This window comes from Solea senegalensis, linkage group LG14, assembly GCF_019176455.1.
Source record: "Solea senegalensis isolate Sse05_10M linkage group LG14, IFAPA_SoseM_1, whole genome shotgun sequence".
Taxonomy (NCBI): domain Eukaryota; kingdom Metazoa; phylum Chordata; class Actinopteri; order Pleuronectiformes; family Soleidae; genus Solea; species Solea senegalensis.
The window spans coordinates 24,204,405-24,223,805 of record NC_058034.1 but is presented as its reverse complement, the minus strand read 5'-3'; the positions used below and the strand labels follow the sequence as shown (position 1 = coordinate 24,223,805).

The following is a 19,401-nucleotide window of genomic DNA, read 5'->3' as shown; positions in this document are numbered from 1 at the left end:
CACACTAAAAATATTTATTTAAGTATTTGTGATTAATAATATAAAAACCACTTGTTAGTTAGTGCAGCTTTAAATGCTCAACATCACGCACACTTTGTGATGTTTTGAAAAATGAGTAAAGACAATCCTGTTTTAAAGTTTTCCTTTTTGCTTCCACAAATTTTGACATTTGACATTTTTGTCGCACGTTGTCGACAAAGTTTGATTTTGATACTTGACGATGTTCCAGCGAGGTGTCGGGAACGTGTTAACGCGTGACGGGGTGAAATAGATCGCGATGGTGACATGTCCTCGCTCGATTGTTACGGTTTGTTTTTAGAGGAAGCAAAAGTGAGGACACTGAAGACACGAGTGAAAGCATTAACGCTGCTGTGTTTTAGCGTCTCATAATAAAAATGATGCTTGACTCAAACTGAAACGTGTCTGATATTTTTTGTATTTAAAGCGCCCCCTACTGTGAGAGCCTGCCACTTGTTCTCAGTGAAAACAAAAGACTTGTGTAATAAAATGTACGTCAGTTGAAGTCTGCTGTCTTATCTTATGTTCACATCTTTAGCTCACTGTTAGACAGACTTTTCCACCAGGAAACTGACGTTTGTAAAGCACTCTCCCACACCAAAGTCCAGAGAGAAAATCAGTGATTTTAACATCACACACCCAGGAGGTGTTAATCCACTGCTGCCTCCATCACTAAGTTGAAATGTCTTACTTTGTCACTTCAGTGTTTGAAATCCTTTGTTCAGGTTCACCTCAGTGACACAAAGTGACCACACGAGGCAGCAGAGGAGCAGCAGCTCCAGTGTCTCCGCCATCTAAAATCACTGATTTTCTCTATGGACTTTGGTGTGGCAGAGTGAGTGCTTTACAAACTTCAGTCTGTCTAACAGTGAGAGAAAGACATGAAAACTTGTTCTTAAGATATCGTAGACTTAAACTGTCAGCTGTATGTCAGCAGGAAACAAAAACCTTAACTGTCCCTTTAACACTGACTGTTGTCCACTTTAAAATGTGTTGTTCATGTTTAGCAGGAGAATTGGAATTGAAGCTGCCTCACCAGGAAGTTATACAGAATAATAACATTGATTATGGCGCTTCTCTGTGGCCAATGTTGGTACTGCAGTCATTTTCAGCACAGACCACAGTACATTTGAGGACTTTTCAGCCAGGAAAATGTAAAGGTATGTTTGTTTTCAGCTGTAAATCACCTATAAACTATTTTTGCAATGAAACCTTTTCAATTCATTATGTCTTAAAGGTTGCGATGAGCTGAGGTCGACTGTTCACAACCAATCATTAAAAAACTATTCTTATCAGTTAGATTTTATTTCTAACCTCCAGCTGTGAGGAACCTGGAGGACTCATCTGGAGATGTGTCCTTCCTGGTCACTGAGGACATCAGGGAGTGGTCAGAGGACAGGGTAAGTCTGTGGTCGGTCGCTCCTGGAAGGAAAACAGAAGTGATGCATTCAATGACTTGAGTCCGATTGTGTTACTTTGAATCTGAACGTTGGTTTTATCATTACGTCAAAGTGATATTTAAGATTTATGGGTTTTTTTGTATGGTGGCCTGGAAGTGCAAACAATTATTGTAAAACAGGAAACACTTTTACGAAAGTCTCAGTTCTCACTCACTCACACACACATTCTCATTCGACAACATGGGCTTCGCTCAAGGACACATAGACTAGCAGAGCCAGGAATTGAACCCACAACCTTCCAGTTGAAAGATTTACTTCTTTAAGTGGTTTTTATATCAGAAAATGACTTTTGATACTTAAATCATGTATAAATGTCATAAACTTTAAGTTTACTTAAGTAATATTAGAAAAAGTCATTTTCTGGGAACATACTCATTACCGATAACAAGAAACAATGATATTTTGCTAACTCACACTCCCTCCCCCGACTCCAGGCTGGTACACGACGTCCACTGTGTCCTTTCGTCTTGCCCTCGTCCTCCGGGCATCTCCAAGAACCAGCAGGGAAACAACAAACAACATGGCCGCCGCCACGGACACAGCCAGAGCTGTGATCACCGCGAGGTCACCGCTGGTTCTCCGCGGAGGGTCCTGGTCCTGGTCCTGGTCGGCAGCCTTCATCCCAACATCAGCGTTGGCTGCAACTCGAGGACGAGTTACGAGCAGATGTGAAATATCTGAGGACAAATGGACGATCGCGATGTTTCAGAGACACAAATATTCTGACCAACACGATGGCAATTAATCGTTGAAATTTGCGTTAAACACTTAAATGTCTCTACAACACCCGATCAAAATAGAATCTTAAATAACATCATTATAAATGATGATGTCCTGAAAAGATGCAGCTCCCCCTTGTGGCAGCTTAAAATGAATCACTATAACTGTATGTTGGGGAACTGGACAGGACAGACACCCGAGTGCCCAGGTCTTTCAAAATAAAACGAGGTTTGTTGGCGTGGGGTGGCTCAGTGGTTTAGACTGGTACCCCTGTGTGCAGAGACTTCATGGTCACAAGTTCAACTCCACCCCTGGCAGGTTGTACTCAATTCCCTTATAAGTCACTTTAGATAAAAGCATCTGCTAAATGACATGTAATGTTGCTTAATTGCATTGCAATTGATGTGAAAAGTGGAAATCTGTCAAGAATTCCTGTTTTGTGGGCAAATGGCGTCTAAATTCAAAATGGTCAACTTCCTGTTGGGTCAAGTTTGTGTTCATAGATGTGTTCGGAGTCGGACTCTTGTGTCACGTATGAAGTTTGAGGTGCATATCTATACAGCTATACAATTGCAGTGTGTGTGTGTGCGTTTTTGTATTCACATTGATGAACATATATACATATATGTATATACAGTATGTTCATCAATATATACATATATATCTGATATATAAATATATATATCGTCTTGGGCTTTGACAAGTTCCCACCAAGTTTCGTGAAATTCGGTGCAACTTAATTTTGGCTTGCTCCATCCACTTTCACCTTAGGGGGCGCTTTAGAGCCCTGGTGCAACACACGGGTCCGAGGACTATGACAATATTGCATTTTCGCCCCATCTGACCTCCATGCCAATTTTCCAGAGTTTTTATGCATGTGAACCCCCTCAAGAAAGACACGCAGTAATAATAGTAACTAGTACAAATTGTGGTGTGTGTGTGTGTGTATCGGTACGACAAACAAAGACGTAGTTAGGATGCAAATCGCCCAAAATGGACGGCAAAATTCGAAATGGCCGACTTCCTGTTGAGTTGAGGCCATGGTTCCAAACAACTTTTTTGTGTGTATTGGGCTATAACATCTTCCCAGCCTTAATCACCCACTAATGTTGTTTTAAACAGTCTGTGGTTGAAGTGGACTTAAGCAGACCTTCCAGACTGAGGAGGAAGTAGGCGTCGTCTCCTTTGATGAACTTCCTGCTCCCCAGTCTGTCGTGTGTGATAAAGGAGCTCGTCCCGGTGCCTGGACCTCGGTGATAGGAGCCACCGTTGGACTCGGTCACGTTGGAGCCCACCTTCCTGGGATCGTCCCAGAAGAACTCTGTACCTGAAACACGAGACGGATGAGTCCCTGCGTGACGAAGCTCAGCTGACACGTGGACAATGAAGCTCACCATCAGAGGACATCTTGTTGGGGTCAGTGGTGACCATGCGGTGCATGTTCATCTGCTCCCTGATGTCAGACTGCTGGTCCATCAGAGCCATGGTCGCCTGTTGCCATGGACACGGCCACTTGAGCTTGTCATCGTTGGGTCCAGAGGTCAAATGGAAGTAGACGGCCATGTAACCTTTACGGTTACTTTTTCCATTGAGGTACACGCCAATCTTTTGATGCAGAAATCAGCATGAGCTTCTTTTCTACACGTTATGATGCTGATTTATTTAACTATTTTGTGTTGAACTAAAGGGATCGTTTGGGTTTTTTGTGCTTGTATGATGCTCTAACACTGTTCACCCTGGGTGACACAGGAAACAAATCTGAGAGACCCATTTTCTCACTGAAGTCATGATTTCAGCCACTTAAATGTAAAGCACTCACTCTCCCACACCAAAGTCCATAGAGAAAATCAGTGATTTTAGCTCACAGGGACATGGGAGCTGCTGCTCCTCTGCTGCCTCGTGTGGTCACTTTGTGTCACTAAGGTCAATCTGAACAAAGTATTGTAAAAGCCAAAGTGACAAAATTAGACATTTGAACTTAGTGATGGAGGCGGCAGTGAATCAACAACTCCTGTGTGTGTGTGTGTTAAAATCAATGATTTTCTGTCTCATGTCCCCACTGGCAGCCATTTTGTCTCTGTGTCTCAAGCTGTACCTCAGTTAACCACACTTCAAAAACCTGAACACTGTGTCTCTTGTAATTTGACTTTAAACTAAAAGGATATTTAATAGAGAGCCGTTCACCTGGAAGGAGTAACCTGCTGGAGACACAAATCGGGGGCTGTACAGTTTTTGGCCTGATGGCGTCGTAGCCAACAGGCCGGTGATGTTGCGGATGTGCCATATGTGCTGGGGACACTTTGTGGACGACAGGTTAATGTCATCGAGAGAGAAGCCCCCCTCTGAATCAGTTCCCCTCCTCTGGGCGTGAAAGCCCACACTGGTCTTCTTTGTAACATTCATATTGACAGTGTGCAGTTCCCATGACCCTGTTCCTCCTCCTGTTCCACACACACACAAAAAAAAATACATTACTTCATTTATCAGTTAACTTATAAACTTGTGTTAATTCCCACAAACTCAGTCCAACAGTATGTGATCTCATGTCTTCCACCTGCTCTCTTGACTGCATTCACACCACAGTCACAAGTACAAACGTGTCAAAGGTTTGTGCTGGTGTTTTATTCATTATTTAAAGTCCGTGTAAACTTTGTCACCCCTCAGGTTTCAATAATGTTAGAATTCAGCACCATTCCCTGCCAGTGAAGCAGCCAAACACACACTAAAACATACTGTTTTTTACGCTTCAGTGGGAACCAGAATCTGTAGTTTTAGTCCAGAATATAAACATAAATGCACTGTAAGGATCCATCAGGCTTTAGAGTCATGAGTAATGTTTAGTTCATGGTATAAAAGCTAAAAACCTTTGTTGAGGTTTTAAATTATGCGATGAGTTTGCTCTATAAATAAAAGTTGCTTTTTTTAAACTAAAAAATATGTTTAATACGTTACCTTGTATGTTCTTCAACAACATGTTTTTGATCGAGTCGTCGCCCTCCGCGAACTCCCGCCTATAAATGCTGAGAACGTCAGTAGCCCCCGCCGTGTTGTAGAGGAAGAACTGCAGACACTGAGCGCCGTGTTTGGGGTAAAGCCAGCGAGTTTCCAGCACAGCCTCGTCACCCGGTGCAGCAGGGGCTGTGCTGAAGTGCATGAAGTGACCTTCACCTGCATTAACAGCCGGAAAGCAGCTGTTGGGGGTTAGCAGTTCCATGTGCATGTGATGTCATAATGTCTGTATGATGTCATAATATCTGAAATTCAAATTTATAAGTGATTTTTTTTTTTAAAGTGGGATTGTATGAATGGTCGACTTCATACAATCACCTTGGCATTGTCCCATGTTGGTGACGTCAGTCTGAGGACCTCCACTCACAGACGTACGACGTTCCCACTTTGCGATTCTCAGTTTTTGAACCATCCCACAAATGTTTTCCTCCTCAAAGTCGCAGCTTTCCACAAAAGTGGATGATTCAGCTGTAGAGAGAGAGAGAGAGTTAAGTTATGATTAAACACATTAGAATCATGGAAGCGTACGACGTCAAACTAGTCGTTTTATTTGTTTCACTAGAACGTGGTCCTGTCAGAAACCTGAAACAGTATTAAAAATCAATGTATGTCACATACATGAGATTTGCCCAGGATCATCATCACAGATGATGTTATGTTATTCAACATCTCGTGCCACAGCTACTTCCATGGTTATCAGACTGAAGTTACTGTATATTTATCAGCCATTAGCATGTTTGTGGTCAGTGTAACTACACCTTTCAGTGAAAATTATACATTTAAATATATCATCTGCCTCAGTGAAGTTCACAAATGTCACTGATAAACCAGGGAATTTGAGCAAAACACTGGGCTTACAAAGGTGATCACATTTCTCTCTTTAAAATGAACACATGAACACAAACCTTTGTGTGCTAATTATGAGACAAATCATTTTAGCTCGAGGGGAGATATTATTTAGCTTTTTCATAATTACAGCTAAGCAGTATATTTACAGCTGGAACAAGTAGTGTTAGCTAGCACCTGTGGTATGGTACTTAGCAGTAGTGAAGTGTTAGCAAACACAAGTGAAGTTTGAGTTACCTGTAGTGAAATGATATGATGAATGAAACTAGCACCAGTAAAGTTTAGTTTGGTAGTAGTGAAGTGTTAACTAGCACCAGTAAAATTTAGTTTGATAGTAGTAGTGAAGTGTTAACTAGCATCAGTAAAATTTAGTTTGGTAGTAGTGAGAGTGTTAACTAGCACCAGCAAAATTTAGTTTGGTAGTGGTAGTGAAGTGTTAACTAGCATCAGTAAAATTTAGTTTGGTAGTAGTAGTGAAGTGTTAACTAGCATCAGTAAAATTTAGTTTGGTAGTAGTGAAGTGTTAACTAGCACCAGCAAAATTTAGTTTGGTAGTAGTAGTGAAGTGTTAACTAGCATCAGTAAAATTTAGTTTGGTAGTAGTGAAGTGTTAACTAGCATCAGTAAAATTTAGTTTGGTAGTAGTTAAGTGTTAACTAGCATCAGTAAAATTTAGTTTGGTAGTAGTGAAATGTTAGCAAACACAAGTGAAGTTTGAGTTACCTGTAGTGAAATGATATGATGAATGAAACTAGCACCAGTAAAGTTTAGTTTGGTAGTAGTGAAGTGTTAGCAAACACAAGTGAAGTTTGAGTTACCTGTAGTGAAATGATATGATGAATGAAACTAGCACCAGTAAAGTTTAGTTTGGTAGTAGTGAAGTGTTAACTAGCATCAGTAAAATTTAGTTTGGTAGTAGTGAAGCGTTAACTAGCATCAGCAAAGCTTAGTTTGGTAGTAGTGAAGTGTTAACTAGCATCAGTAAAGTTTAGTTTGGTAATAATGAAGTGTTAATTAGCATCAGTAAAGTTTAGTTTGGTAGTAGTGAAGTGTTAACTAGCATCAGTAAAGTTTAGTTTGGTAATAATGAAGTGTTAATTAGCATCAGTAAAGTTTAGTTTGGTAGTAGTGAAGTGTTAACTAGCACCAGTAAAGTTTAGTTTGGTGGTAGTGAAGTGTTAACTAGCATCAGTAAAGTTGAGTTTGGTAGTAGTGAAGTGTTAACTAGCATCAGTAAAATTTAGTTTGGTAGTAGTGAATGTTAACTAGCATCAGTAAAATTTAGTTTGGTAGTAGTAAAGTGTTAACTAGCACCAGTAAAATTTAGTTTGATAGTAGTGAAGTGTTAACTAGCACCACTAAAGTTTAATTTGGCAGGAGTGAAGTGTTAACTAGCACCGGTGAAGTTTAGTTTGGCAGGAGTAAAGTGTTAACTAGCACCGGTGAAGTTTTAATTAGCAGAAGTGCCCTCAGAAGTCTGGTAGTTGATGTACTTGTGTCAGTCCTTCTTACTGCAGTTGTAGAGACGGTTGAGTTTGGTGAGGTCACTTGCGCTGAATCCCATCCTCTGACCAATTACATTGGTAAATTGTGGGATCTTGGGGACGATGGTCGGCTCAGAGCCGATGCTGAAGGACGTCTTACTGTAATGCATCAGAGAGTCGTAGTCGTAGGGGACGCCCAGATCGCTGGACACGGTGTCATCACGTATCTTGAAGTTGTGCTCTTTACCTGAGGAACCAAGAGAATCTCAGGAATTCACTTGTTCTCTCATTTCTATTTACAGATGGAGATGGAGCAAGTTGACAGATGGTTGACAAGCAAAAGGAGAAAAAGACTTGATGGTTTCTGGTAAGTTTATCATTAATTAGTCAAATTTTCACTGAGTAATTTAAGCTGTTACCATGTCTGAATCTAGGTCAGCGGTGGGCAATTATTTTCCCCAAGGGGCCACATAAAAAACAAAAAATATTGTTGAGGACTGGGCCAAATTTGGATTAATTTGAGTTTAATTTTATCTCTTTTATCTAAAAAGCAGTAAATTTGGCAGCATACAAACACACAATAAACACAATTACTAACCAACTCTATTGAAAATATCAAATTACTACACCGATAATGAATACTATTATACTATACTACTTTGGTGTAGTGCAGTGAATATACTGTCTAACACAATCACAACCCCACCCCCCCGCACAGAGCGCACCTGCACGCACATGCACACACACACACACACACACACACACTAATGCTGCAATCACACCGGATGAGTTTACATACGAGTAACGGTGCTTCGCTGGTTAGATAATATGATAATAAACATGGAGGGAGATAATGATAACTCCTGAACTTAAACTGAGGCAACTATAGAAGAAAGGTACTACGGACATCGTTCTTAACGTTGCCTCCGACTCCTTTGTGCACTCTTCATCAGATAAGTTCTTGTATTTCTCTTGGTGTTTGGTCACGTTGTAGCGATTCAGGTTGTAATCCTTAAACACAGCGACTTGTGTACCACACAGTAAGCACACGGCTTTACTTTTGACGCCTGTAAATAAATATTTAGCAGTCCATGTCTTGTTGAAAACGCGCCATTTGGAATTAACTTTTCGTTTTTTAACGTGAGCCGACATTTTTAGGGGGCTAGGGGTAACTGTACTGTACATCTAAAAGTGACTGCACCCTAGGGGCGTGTTACGTGTGCATGTTTTTGCTCTGTTCTCTTGTGTCCTGCGCCAGGTGCCACCCTCCCCACCTGACTGGTCAGGCACACCTGCAGCACCTCGGCAATCAGGTCGATTGTTTCAAAGCTGCAGGGATGGAAGCAGAAAGGGCTGGACATAAAGAAGTAGCTTTGTGTTAACTTTGATTTATTTACGTATAAATAAATAGTTTAATTATACAAATATTTCTGTTTCTTTTTTCCTTGAAATGCCTGGTTTAATATTTAATTGTTGCTCGACTTTTCCCCTGGGTGCCACAAGTGGGGACGTAACACGGCGATATTGATCAAATTCACTGTACATGCACCTGGTTTCCTCTACCGCTAATGCTGAAAAGAATGTAAGCCCTACCAATCTAGAGTTATAGGGAGCGATAGTTACCAGGTTCAATGTGATCCCACATGATGTTGACGTAATCATCGCGGTCGGCCCTGGACTGCTCATGCCAAAATCCCAGTGCATGCAGGAATTCGTGCATGACGGTTCCCAGACGATCGCAGTTTCTACCAATGGACAGTCGCTGCTTTCCCACGTGCTGGTTTCCCACGGAGGAGTAGCATCTATAGAGGAGGAGACAGGAGGTGAGATGTAAGTTTGTCTAAATGGTTTTTCTGTGTTTTTATGTTTGCAAATATGAAAGAAACTTCCTTGAAATTCCTCCTCATCAGAAATGGTTAAAGTAGAATTCATAAATTAGTAGCCCTTCTTTCTCACTTTCTTTGAATTGCCTTGTGATTGGTCAACATTTTTAGGTTTCATTTTCAATATTCAATTTCACCAAAGTCCTCAGTGTTTTAGCTCGCAGAAGCAGAGGAGCTGCTGATCTAACTGTTGCCTCGTTTGTTTAGTGCACTTGAATCGTTGTGTTTTTGTACAGTTCATTCTGGTTGGCATGAACGCAATCGGAAACCTCTGATGCTGACTAAACAACCAAAAAGAGGTTGAACTCCTTTCACAGGTAGCGTAGTATTTATGGCTACAGCCTTATCACCATCAGCAGGTGAGGAGAAATTGGTGAACCAAGAAAACGGTCGGAAATGAGAATGTCAATTCCATTCTTTGTTTCTGACAGGTCCCATTTTTCCAGGATGGAGCAAGTGGGCAGTTTTGTGGCGCTTTAGGGTGACAATGCTTGCTCCACCAAGGAGGAGAATTGTGGGGCCTCCCAGATGAGACACAGAGGATGGACGCCGTTATAAAGTCTTCTGAATTTGAGCTATTAGTGGTTCTTCTCCCAATCAGCTGCATGTAAGTTTCAGGAAAGCAGAACTATCACTTTATGCTGTTTCCAGCATAATACATGTTGGTTTGGTAAAGTATGGTCTGGTTTGGTATGGTAAAGCCCTGAGTCAGGCTGAACCAAACCAAACCATTCCACTCTGTGGAAACATGACTTTGAAGCTTGACTCACCCATCGCCTTTGAACACAGAGATGTAGTTCTTCTCTTCCTTCCATGGTTTGAAGTCGATACAGGTCTTCAGTCTGTACTGGTCAAACGCCTTTAGGATCACACCCTTAGCATTCATGTCTGCACGTTACAGAGGAAGAAGTGTTTCCAATAAATGGTGCAAATTTATGGGAAATTGAGCTTCTATAAGACAGAGAGTCTCACCCAGACTGTCGTCCAGGTAATAGGGAACGGTTGTTGGCCAGCGATACTCGTGTCCTAAAATGGAGTTTCTGTAGAATATCTGAGAAGAATGAAGAAAACAAAAAAATGATAAATTAAAGCGTCATTTAATCAGACTTTATTCACAGTATATAGCACACAATCAAAACCTGGGCCTTCTGCTGGACCGCATAATCGTATTTTAATCAAAATGTTGATTTTGGCTTCTTGTGACCATCTAACACTGCCAACAGAAAGCAAAGTAAGTCAAGTGCTCACTAAACAACAGCCTTCATACACAACACAGCTGCTGTTCATTGCACCACGCAGCTCCAAGTTTCCTGGTCACGAGTAACGCTATGTTAAAAAAACACCGATATACAACATATACTGTAATTTACTGAATCAGTGGCAGAAGGTAGGAGCAATGGTTTGGGTAACAGACGCTACGCACTGGAGCTTTTAAAGTTCTCATCCTTGCATTATCTCACAGTATACTATAAAAATGTAAGCAACTTACTAAAGACTCTTACTTAAGACTCACTAAAACTAACTAAAAAGTTGTACGAAATTGTGTTTGTGACATGATCGTGTTTAATTTAAATGAACTCGCATGGAATTGTGACCGAGAATATGATGTGTGTTTCATGAATAAACTTCAATAATTTCTGTAGAAGGATTTTTGTCCAACCAATTTTGTAGTTTCTTAGTTACACGGTGAATATTGAAAATTTTAAACCTTTGTTACTACATTAGGTCAAAGGAATAACTGCATCAAATAAATAAGATTTTTGTCTCAAATCTCATTACTGATTACTAGGCGATGGTGGTTCAGTGGTAGAGCAAGTCGTCTACCCCACTAAAGGTCGTGCGTTCTTTTCCCGGCTCCGCTAGTCTACATGTCGATGTATCCTTGGGCAAGACACTTAACCCCACGTTGCTCCACACGGCTGTGCCGGCAGCGTGTGAATGAGTATGTAAGATTTATAGAAAATCGCCTTATGAAAGCGTGAGTGAATGGGTGAAAGGCAAAACTGTAGTATAAAGCAGCTTTGAGTGGTCATCAAGACTAGAAAAGCTCTTTATAAATACAAAATCACAAATGCATATCTGTGCTTTAAATGTCTCCTCATGTCTTGTTATACTGTAATCAAACGGAGTCCAACGAATGTGTAACTCACTTCATTCTGCTCGATATCGCCCTCCAGCAGGTTCAAACCCACCACTGCAATGAAAAAGCAAAAATCACAAAACACACGACAAAATTACACGACAAACAACAATAAAATAATTATAAGTTTATTTAAAAGCGTCTTCAAACCTGCGTTGATGTTGTCAATGTCCCAGTCGTGGTTTTCATCAACGTCGATCTCTGCAGATTAAGAATGAGATCACAATAAATGATAACGTTTAATAACGCAAACACGGAATCAGAATCTGTATTGGGAATGATCATGTGACTCACCTGTTTCACCTGTTAGCTCAGCTGTTGCCTGTGAAACACAAGGAAACTCATTCATTCATAAGAACAAAGTCATTGAGAGCCTGTCCACACGGGTGAAGACTGTATCATATTAGATTATATTTTGTCGTCATGGAAACAGCATTTTGTTGTCGGCAGGAAAACCATGGTGTGTAAGCTGTTGTTATGAGCATGTAGCAAAGCACAGGGAGTCTGCATATGCATCATAAGGACGTAGATGTAACTGCAAAAAGCTGAAAAAGTCCTCATTTCCTAAAAATGTCCTCATTTCTTCTGCACTCACTTGGAGCAAAAACATCCTCAAAATTCAACTGGTGCTAAAATGATAACTAGAGCTAACAACATGTTTTTTTTAGCCTCAGTCATGTGACCTTATTCACTGGTGGAAAACCCTGGATTTAAACATTTCATTAATGTTTGTAAGTGACTAGCTTATTCGTCATTCATGTTCATTCGCACGCTAGTCTGCAGCTGTTCTTTCTCCCGGCTTTCCACATCACCCGTACCTCTGTTTTGGAGTAAGTTAGCACATTATCTTGATTTATTACTTGCTTGTACGTCATGTTCTGTACATTATTAGACTTACCTGCGCTGTATTTGTGTGCCGTTTGTTAAGAGCCCATCAAGCTAACAGCAAGTTGTTGAAGCAGTCATGTGTGAGTTTTGCAACCTTGGTGAGCGGAGTGAGGTGGGTATCTGGTATATTATGTGTTTGTGTAAATTGTAAACAAAATTGTGCTATAAGCCTAATCTAATTACTGTTTATTTTTTAGAATTTTATGGTTGGATTGGATGCACTGTGGAAATGTGATTTGTATTAAATAAATTCTTTCTGTGTATTTTTAGTTTTCACGGTGCTACTAAATAAAAGAAATTGCACCTGTCGAGACTCCCTGCCATTATTAAGTACGTCAAGGGCTGCAACAGTGAAAACTCATCGCTAGTCATCCACCACGCCAGCGTCTTCATCAGCCAGCGGACACGATCATCTGATGTCCACCACGCCTGGGTACGGATGCCACAGCTGCATTGAGAGACCTAACTCGTAAAACTAATCACCTCGGCTACAGGGTATTAAAGTTGATGTGGTAAAATTAACCTGAAACTACCTACTCAGCTAATTCATCATATGACATGTTGGGAAAATAGAGAGTACAATAACTGACATATGCTGAGTTATTCAAAGGACAATTTTAAATGTGTGATACTGAATTGTGTGAAAGGCTAGAGCATTACGGTTGAAAGTTGCAACGAGAGTGTTAAGGTAAATGTCATCTCATGAGATCCTAACACTAAGTCTGTGGACGAGAAAAAAACTTTCATTCATGAAACCCTTAAGGAAGGGGCACATTACTAAGGACTGTAAGGGGCGACACACCTGCAGCAAATGTGGTCGACGTCATCCAAGATGCTTGCCTATAGAGAGAGAAAAGGCACCTGTGGAAATGTCAGGCGGAGATCCCGTAGTTAGAAGGGACCATGCAAGCAAAGAAATCCACAAGGTTATGGCCCATGCCTTAACACAGCATGCTTCTGACACCTCCAGCATCGTTCCAGTTCTTGTGTCGTCAACTACGGTGCCTCAGAAAGAAATTCTCACTTATGCCCGAAAGTTAAGTGACTCAACTTTCATCTTGGAGGATCTAGCGTCTGAACTAAATGTGGACTCTCAATCAGTGCAACTCAAGCTCAGTACAATGACAGCCGTCAACACAGTCATAGCAAGTAAGACTGTCTTTGGTCTACAAGTTAGAGGACTCAACTCTGACACCCATGTCCAAATAAAGCAGGCATACGCACAAGACTTCATCCTAGTCGATAAGTCCCACATCCCTACCAAAAGGACAGCACTCCAGTGGTCTCATCTCAAACACCTGTCTAACAAGCTACCACCACTACAAGACTGTGAGGTGGGACTGTTAATTGGTTATAAGTATCCAGCTCTAGCTCCCTTGGATGTCATCACAGGTAGTGTAAATGAACCGTTCGCACAAAGAACTATGCTCGGCTGGAGTATTATAGGGTCATCCAACCCCCATTTAGATAGACAGGGAAATCAGAGTTTCGTGCACCGAGTTGCAGTAAAGGAAATGCCACAAACCACTGATGTGCTGAAAGTTCTAGAATCAGACTTTAAAGGCGACATAGACCGGAAGCTCCAATTAACGCTGCGCGTGTGTGTGTGTATCTGCATCATTACCTTGTTTATGAAACCCTAAAGTTTCAGAACAAACAGTTCAGCCACTGCTGAGAAAATAGGGTTTTATTGTTTTCCTGGGCTCTGCGAATCGGATCGGCACTTCTGTAGGTTGAGGATGTCATCAGAAAACCTCACCACTCCTTTCACCACCATAGCGCCTCCTGGTGTGGGCACTAGTCCGGGCACATCCGGTTGCGTACATTCAACCGCAGAAGAAGAAGAACTACTCTCGTACGGTGCAGAGCATCCACCGTGCCAGAGGGGGAGCTGTGCATCTGAGAGCTGGCCTACCAATTACGTCAATTCCAGGTACCTGGCCAATCACAGGACAGTGGGAAAGCTTTCGTTAGCTGGCCAATCACAACACAGTCCACGTTCTGGGGGTGTGGTTTTGGTCTGAAACAGCGCGGCTGATGAGAGCGTCAGTGAGGAGATATTTTGATTGGCTCGCTTCCAGCGAGTAGGAGGTTTTTAACCATGAAAACAAGTTAATATATGTACTGTAAGTAGACCTCCATAACTAACATACATACAGCATTCGATGTCACCTTTAACGAAAGGAGTTATGAGGACAAATACGTCTCTCAAGATGATGTTTGCTTCATACAACTACTTAGTGACAATATCAGGCAGAAGGAGGATGGACACTATGAGATGCCCCTCCCTTTCAAGAGCAGCAGTCCACCGACACTACCCAACAATAAAAAGCTGGCTGCTATTCGGTTGCAACACCTGAAAAGGAAATTAAAGGCCAACAAAGAATATTACGACCACTACATCGCCTTCATGAAAGAAACAATCGACAAGAAGATGCAGAGCCAGCCCCCTCTGTTTCTGAGAGAGAGACCTTGTGGTATATCCCTCATCATGGGGTTTACCACCCCAAGAAACCAAGTAAACTAAGAGTCGTTTTTGATTGCTCAGCAAAGTTTCATGGCATCTCTCTCTACTGACAGGTCCTGACCTAATCAACTCTCTGGTGGGAGTTCTGTGTCGCTTTAGAAAGGAAGCAGTGGCTGTAATCTGTGACATCGAAAAGATGTTCCATCAGTTCTGTGTCTCACTTGAAGTTTGCAACTACCTGAGGTTCCTATGGTGGGAGGACGGACAGTTGGAAACAGAACTGCAAGAATATAGAATGACAGTCCATCTTTTCGGTGCTGCCTCCTCCCCAGGAGGTGCCAACTTCGGTCTTAAGTACTTGGCACAGCAACACAAGTCTGACTACTCTTCAGCGCCAGCCTTCATTGAGAAGAACTTTTATGTGGATGACGGGTTAATCAGTGTTTCATCAGTCAAAGAGGCTAAAGAATTGATTGTTGAAGCACAGGAGCTGTGTAAAGGTGCAGGTCTACACAAATTCAACTCTAATCAAAGGGAGGTCCTTTCGTGTGTAGCCCGCTCAGAAAGAGCGGCAACAACTGAACAGCTCAACCTTTGTCCAGACGTATCACCAGAAGGACACATACTTGGTATTCAGTTGTCGCTAGAAAATGACACCTTCAGTTTCATGCAAAGGATCACCCCCAACTTGCCATGGTCTCTTGTCTGTTGTTGCCTCTCTGTATGACCCACTTGGGTTTTTTTGCTCCCTTCACCCTGAGTGGAAAGTGCATCCTGCAGGAACTCTGTCGCAGAGGCAATGGATGGGACAATCCATTTCCTGAAAATCTGCGTCCGCAATGAGAGGAGTGGAAGAACGGTCTGCTAAAGCTAAAGGATGTCACCATACCCAGATGCTACCTCCTACTTAAGGTACAAAAACGACAAAGACGAAGTCCATTGTAGTCTTGTAATGGCCAAAGCTAGGGTTGCACCCACTAAGGTCGTAATTATCCCAAGACTGGAACTCTCCGCAGCAGTAATTTCAGCCAGGATGAGTGTAATGCTGAAAACTGAACTTGAGATGAAAATTGACGAGGAATTATTTTGGACTGACTCTCAGGTAGTGCTTGCATACATCAACAATGAAGCACGAAGGTTCCATGTGTTTGTTGCAAACTGTGTTCAAATGATAAGAGAGAACACTCAACACAAGTCAGTGGCACAATTGTGGCAATATGTAGTTCGGTAACAATCAGATGGGCTGCAGTTCCACCCAATCACAGTGGGAGACTGCCACATAAAGGCGGGCGTAAAGCACCTGTCAGCCCATTGCTTGCTGGAGATATGGCCTGTGCCTGTCTTCTCGAGCGGTCCATATCGAAATGCTTGAAGATATGTCTACGGACGCCTTTGTCAACGTTTTGAGATGCTTCATCAGTCTTAGGGGAGCCGTTTGCCAACTCCACTGTGATCAGGGCACAAACTTTGTGGGAGCCAAAAATGAACTCCGGGAAGCTCTCAAGTGAGCGGAGTGAGGTGTGTATCTGGTATAATATGTGTTTGTGTAAATAGTAAACAAATTTGTGCTATAAGCCTAATCTAAGTACTGTTGTAACACAGTAAGCACAGTATGTGTTCAATGGTTGGATTGGATGCACTGTGGAAATGTGATTTGTATTAAATAAATTCTTTCTGTGTTTATTTTTAGTTTTCACGGTGCTACTTAATAAAAGAAATTGCACCTGTCGAGACTGTCTGCCATTATTAAGTACGTCAAGGGCTGCAACAATGTTCTATAACCACACTACGCAATGCTAAGCAGGTCACAACTCACGACAAAGGTGTTTCCTTTCATGTATGATCATGTCGCTGGATGTCAGAGGTCAGATTTAGTGATTGCTGGACCTTCAGAGCAACACAGCTACATGACTCTCTATGACTTCTCTTCTTTTTACACTTAGTTTGCAATTGACTGGTTATTGTTACATTCATGTTGTTTCATGTAAATTATTTAAATTTGACAATTAAGTCTTAGTGTGGGACATTATATCAGTCATGACACCATGTAGACACCATGTTAGTTTAAAAACTAACCAATGATCCTAGTCTAAACATGTCAGACCCATCTGTGCTAACAGAGTGACAAAAAAAGATCGAGAATCAAATCAAGGATTTGCAGAATCGTGACACATCTATAGGACACGTCCTGTTCTCAGAGACTTCAGACACGGGTGTGAAGTGTTGAAGATTAACAGTGAAACGGAGTCATAAAATAAGGGCAAACAAATGGTATTTCCACAGACACTATTTTTGCGTCAGCTGCACATCCACAGCTCGTTGTTGTCTGTGTGATCACAGTGTTTGTTTCTCTGTGTGTCTACAGTCAGATGCAGTAAAAACAGTCACTTCTCAGAAAGTAGTTGGAATTGTCACTAGTCAGTTGAAATGTTGTGGAGTCTTCACCATCTGTCCCTATGGTGACTAACGATACAGTGAAGCCAGTTGTGCAAAGGGTTATAATAATGATAATAATAATAAAAATGATAACAATACAAGCTTAGATTTATAAAGCGCCTTTCACAAAACCCAAGGTCACTGTACAGTTGCAAACAGAAAAATACTCACCAAACCCAGGCCCAGGAGCAGAATCAGAAAAACCTGGTGTAACATCATTCTAGCTCCTCTCACTCACACTGACTCGATCTGTCTGAACCTGATGTCTTTGCTCTGGGTAGAAGTGATGCAGTAGTTGCAACATTCACATCCATTTTTATGGCTCAGTGTGTGGACGATGTATACGTGACTGGTAGGTCTTATCTCAGATTTGTAATAACACCAATAAGCATTCAAGTCGTGCTGATCTGGTTATGGAAATGTTCAATAATTGTCTTCTCAGGACTATTATGCTTTCACTTGGAACAAGGTCCAGAGTTTAGTCCATTAGTCTGACCGGCGTGAGTATAATGACTTGGCTTACAGATTATCATCCAAGGTAGAGTTTACAGTGATATCAGCTATGGGTGAATATTTAACTATGTACATGGACAAACTTGCTGGCAATATTCCTGGAAAACAAAAGAAGTGCACAAAAGTGTCCTTGGTTTAGTTTATACAACAATCATTTATAGACCATTTGCTACATGCAAAAACACTGCCTTATAAAGTGATTTATGTGTCTTTCCGGGCTCAGAGGTTAAATACCTGGTTCTTCCCATCAGTTAGTCAGAACTGAAGAAGCCTCTTGGATGAGAGGGTGAAATGTCTTCAACTCAACTCAAGCAGGACCCGTCGCCCACAGCGAACCTTCAGCGACATGTTATTTCAGATGTTCATCATGGCGAAAATGAAGCAGAGAAAACTGTTGTTGGAGGAGGACAGAAAAATGCGAAAAGGTGACAACGCTCTTGTCGGATATAAAAAATGAATGTTGTGATTATCCTAATGCAATGTCATTCTGATCCTGGTAAAAAAAAAAATTTTTACTTACATTTTGGGAGATAACATATTTGGTGAGCATTTTAAAGTGATAAAGATTATTTTTAGATTATAAAATAAGATTATTAGATTATTATCTTAAATTAGATTATTTTAAATGTTGAGGTCTTGGAATGACAGGAGAGATGCAGCTACCCATTGTGGCACTTCAGAATATATCAGTAGGACTGTATACTGGTGAGCTAGACAGCATTTTCAAATTACTCATGAAATAATTCCATTTTTCACCCTCACCCTCCACAACTCTGTGGTAACTCCTTCTCATACCGCAAGGAACCTGGGTGTGACACTTGATGACCATCTCTCCCTCACTGCCAACATTGCTGCAACAGCTCGATCTTGCAGAAACATGTTGCACAACATCAGAAGGATACGGCCTCTTCTAACAGAAGGCGGGACAGGTTCTGGTCCAGGCTCTTGTCATCTCACGCTTGGATTACTGCAACTCCCTCCTGGCTGGTCTTCCTGCATGTGCCATACGACCTCTGCAACTCATCCAGAATGCAGCAGCTTGACTGGTCTTCAACTGACCAAAATTCTCCCACACTACACCGCTCCTCCGCTCCCTTCACTGGCTTCCTGTAGCTGCTCGCATCCGCTTCAAGACTCTAGTGCTTGCGTTCCATGCTACAAACGGATCCGGTCTAGCCTACATCCAGGACATGATCAAAACCTACACCCCAGCCCGCCCACTCCGCTCTGCATCGGCAAACTGGCTCGCTGCCCCCTCAGGATGGCAGAGGCATCCGCAGAACTCAAGACTGTTCACTGTCCTAGCTCCAAAATGGTGGAACGAGCTCCCCATTCACATCCAGACAGCGGAAAAAATCTTCCGCCGCCGACTAAAAACACATTTCTTTCAACTGTACTTGGACTAAGACGAAGACGTCGACAAAAAAACAAATAAGCACTTACTTATACATCGCACTTATGACTAGCACTTTATAGTTTGGCATATTTGAAGCACTTACTTGTATCTCTTGTTTGTACCCAAATGTTTAAATGCACT

The 19,401-nt window shown here is 41.7% G+C and overlaps 1 protein-coding gene across 1 annotated transcript; it reads right to left on the bottom strand.

The window, feature by feature from the left end:
- Window positions 1-886: 886 nt before the first annotated feature.
- Window positions 887-17,720, bottom strand: LOC122780674 (meprin A subunit beta-like). The gene is made up of 15 exons (XM_044043814.1): window positions 17,523-17,720; window positions 11,855-11,882; window positions 11,711-11,761; window positions 11,571-11,614; window positions 10,393-10,471; window positions 10,191-10,308; window positions 9,161-9,339; window positions 7,566-7,784; window positions 5,526-5,675; window positions 5,151-5,366; window positions 4,383-4,639; window positions 3,593-3,803; window positions 3,349-3,525; window positions 1,893-2,155; window positions 887-1,440 (listed from the first exon to the last, which is right to left on the bottom strand). The coding sequence occupies exons 1-15, from the start codon at window positions 17,568-17,570 to the stop codon at window positions 1,396-1,398; spliced, it is 2,085 nt and encodes a 694-aa protein (XP_043899749.1). The 5' UTR covers window positions 17,571-17,720; the 3' UTR covers window positions 887-1,395.
- Between the last annotated feature and the right edge of the window lie 1,681 nt (window positions 17,721-19,401).

Excerpts from the sequence above, each read along its gene's own strand:
- LOC122780674 (XM_044043814.1), bottom strand. The coding sequence starts at position 17,570 with ATGATGTTACACCAGGTTTTTCTGATTCTGCTCCTGGGCCTGGGTTTG. Across the intron at positions 5,676-7,565 it reads CAACCGTCTCTACAACTGCA|CTGAATCATCCACTTTTGTG; the intron begins GTAAGAAGGACT and ends CTCTCTCTACAG. Across the intron at positions 2,156-3,348 it reads CTTCCTCCTCAGTCTGGAAG|ATATTTCACATCTGCTCGTA; the intron begins GTCTGCTTAAGT and ends ATTTGTCCTCAG.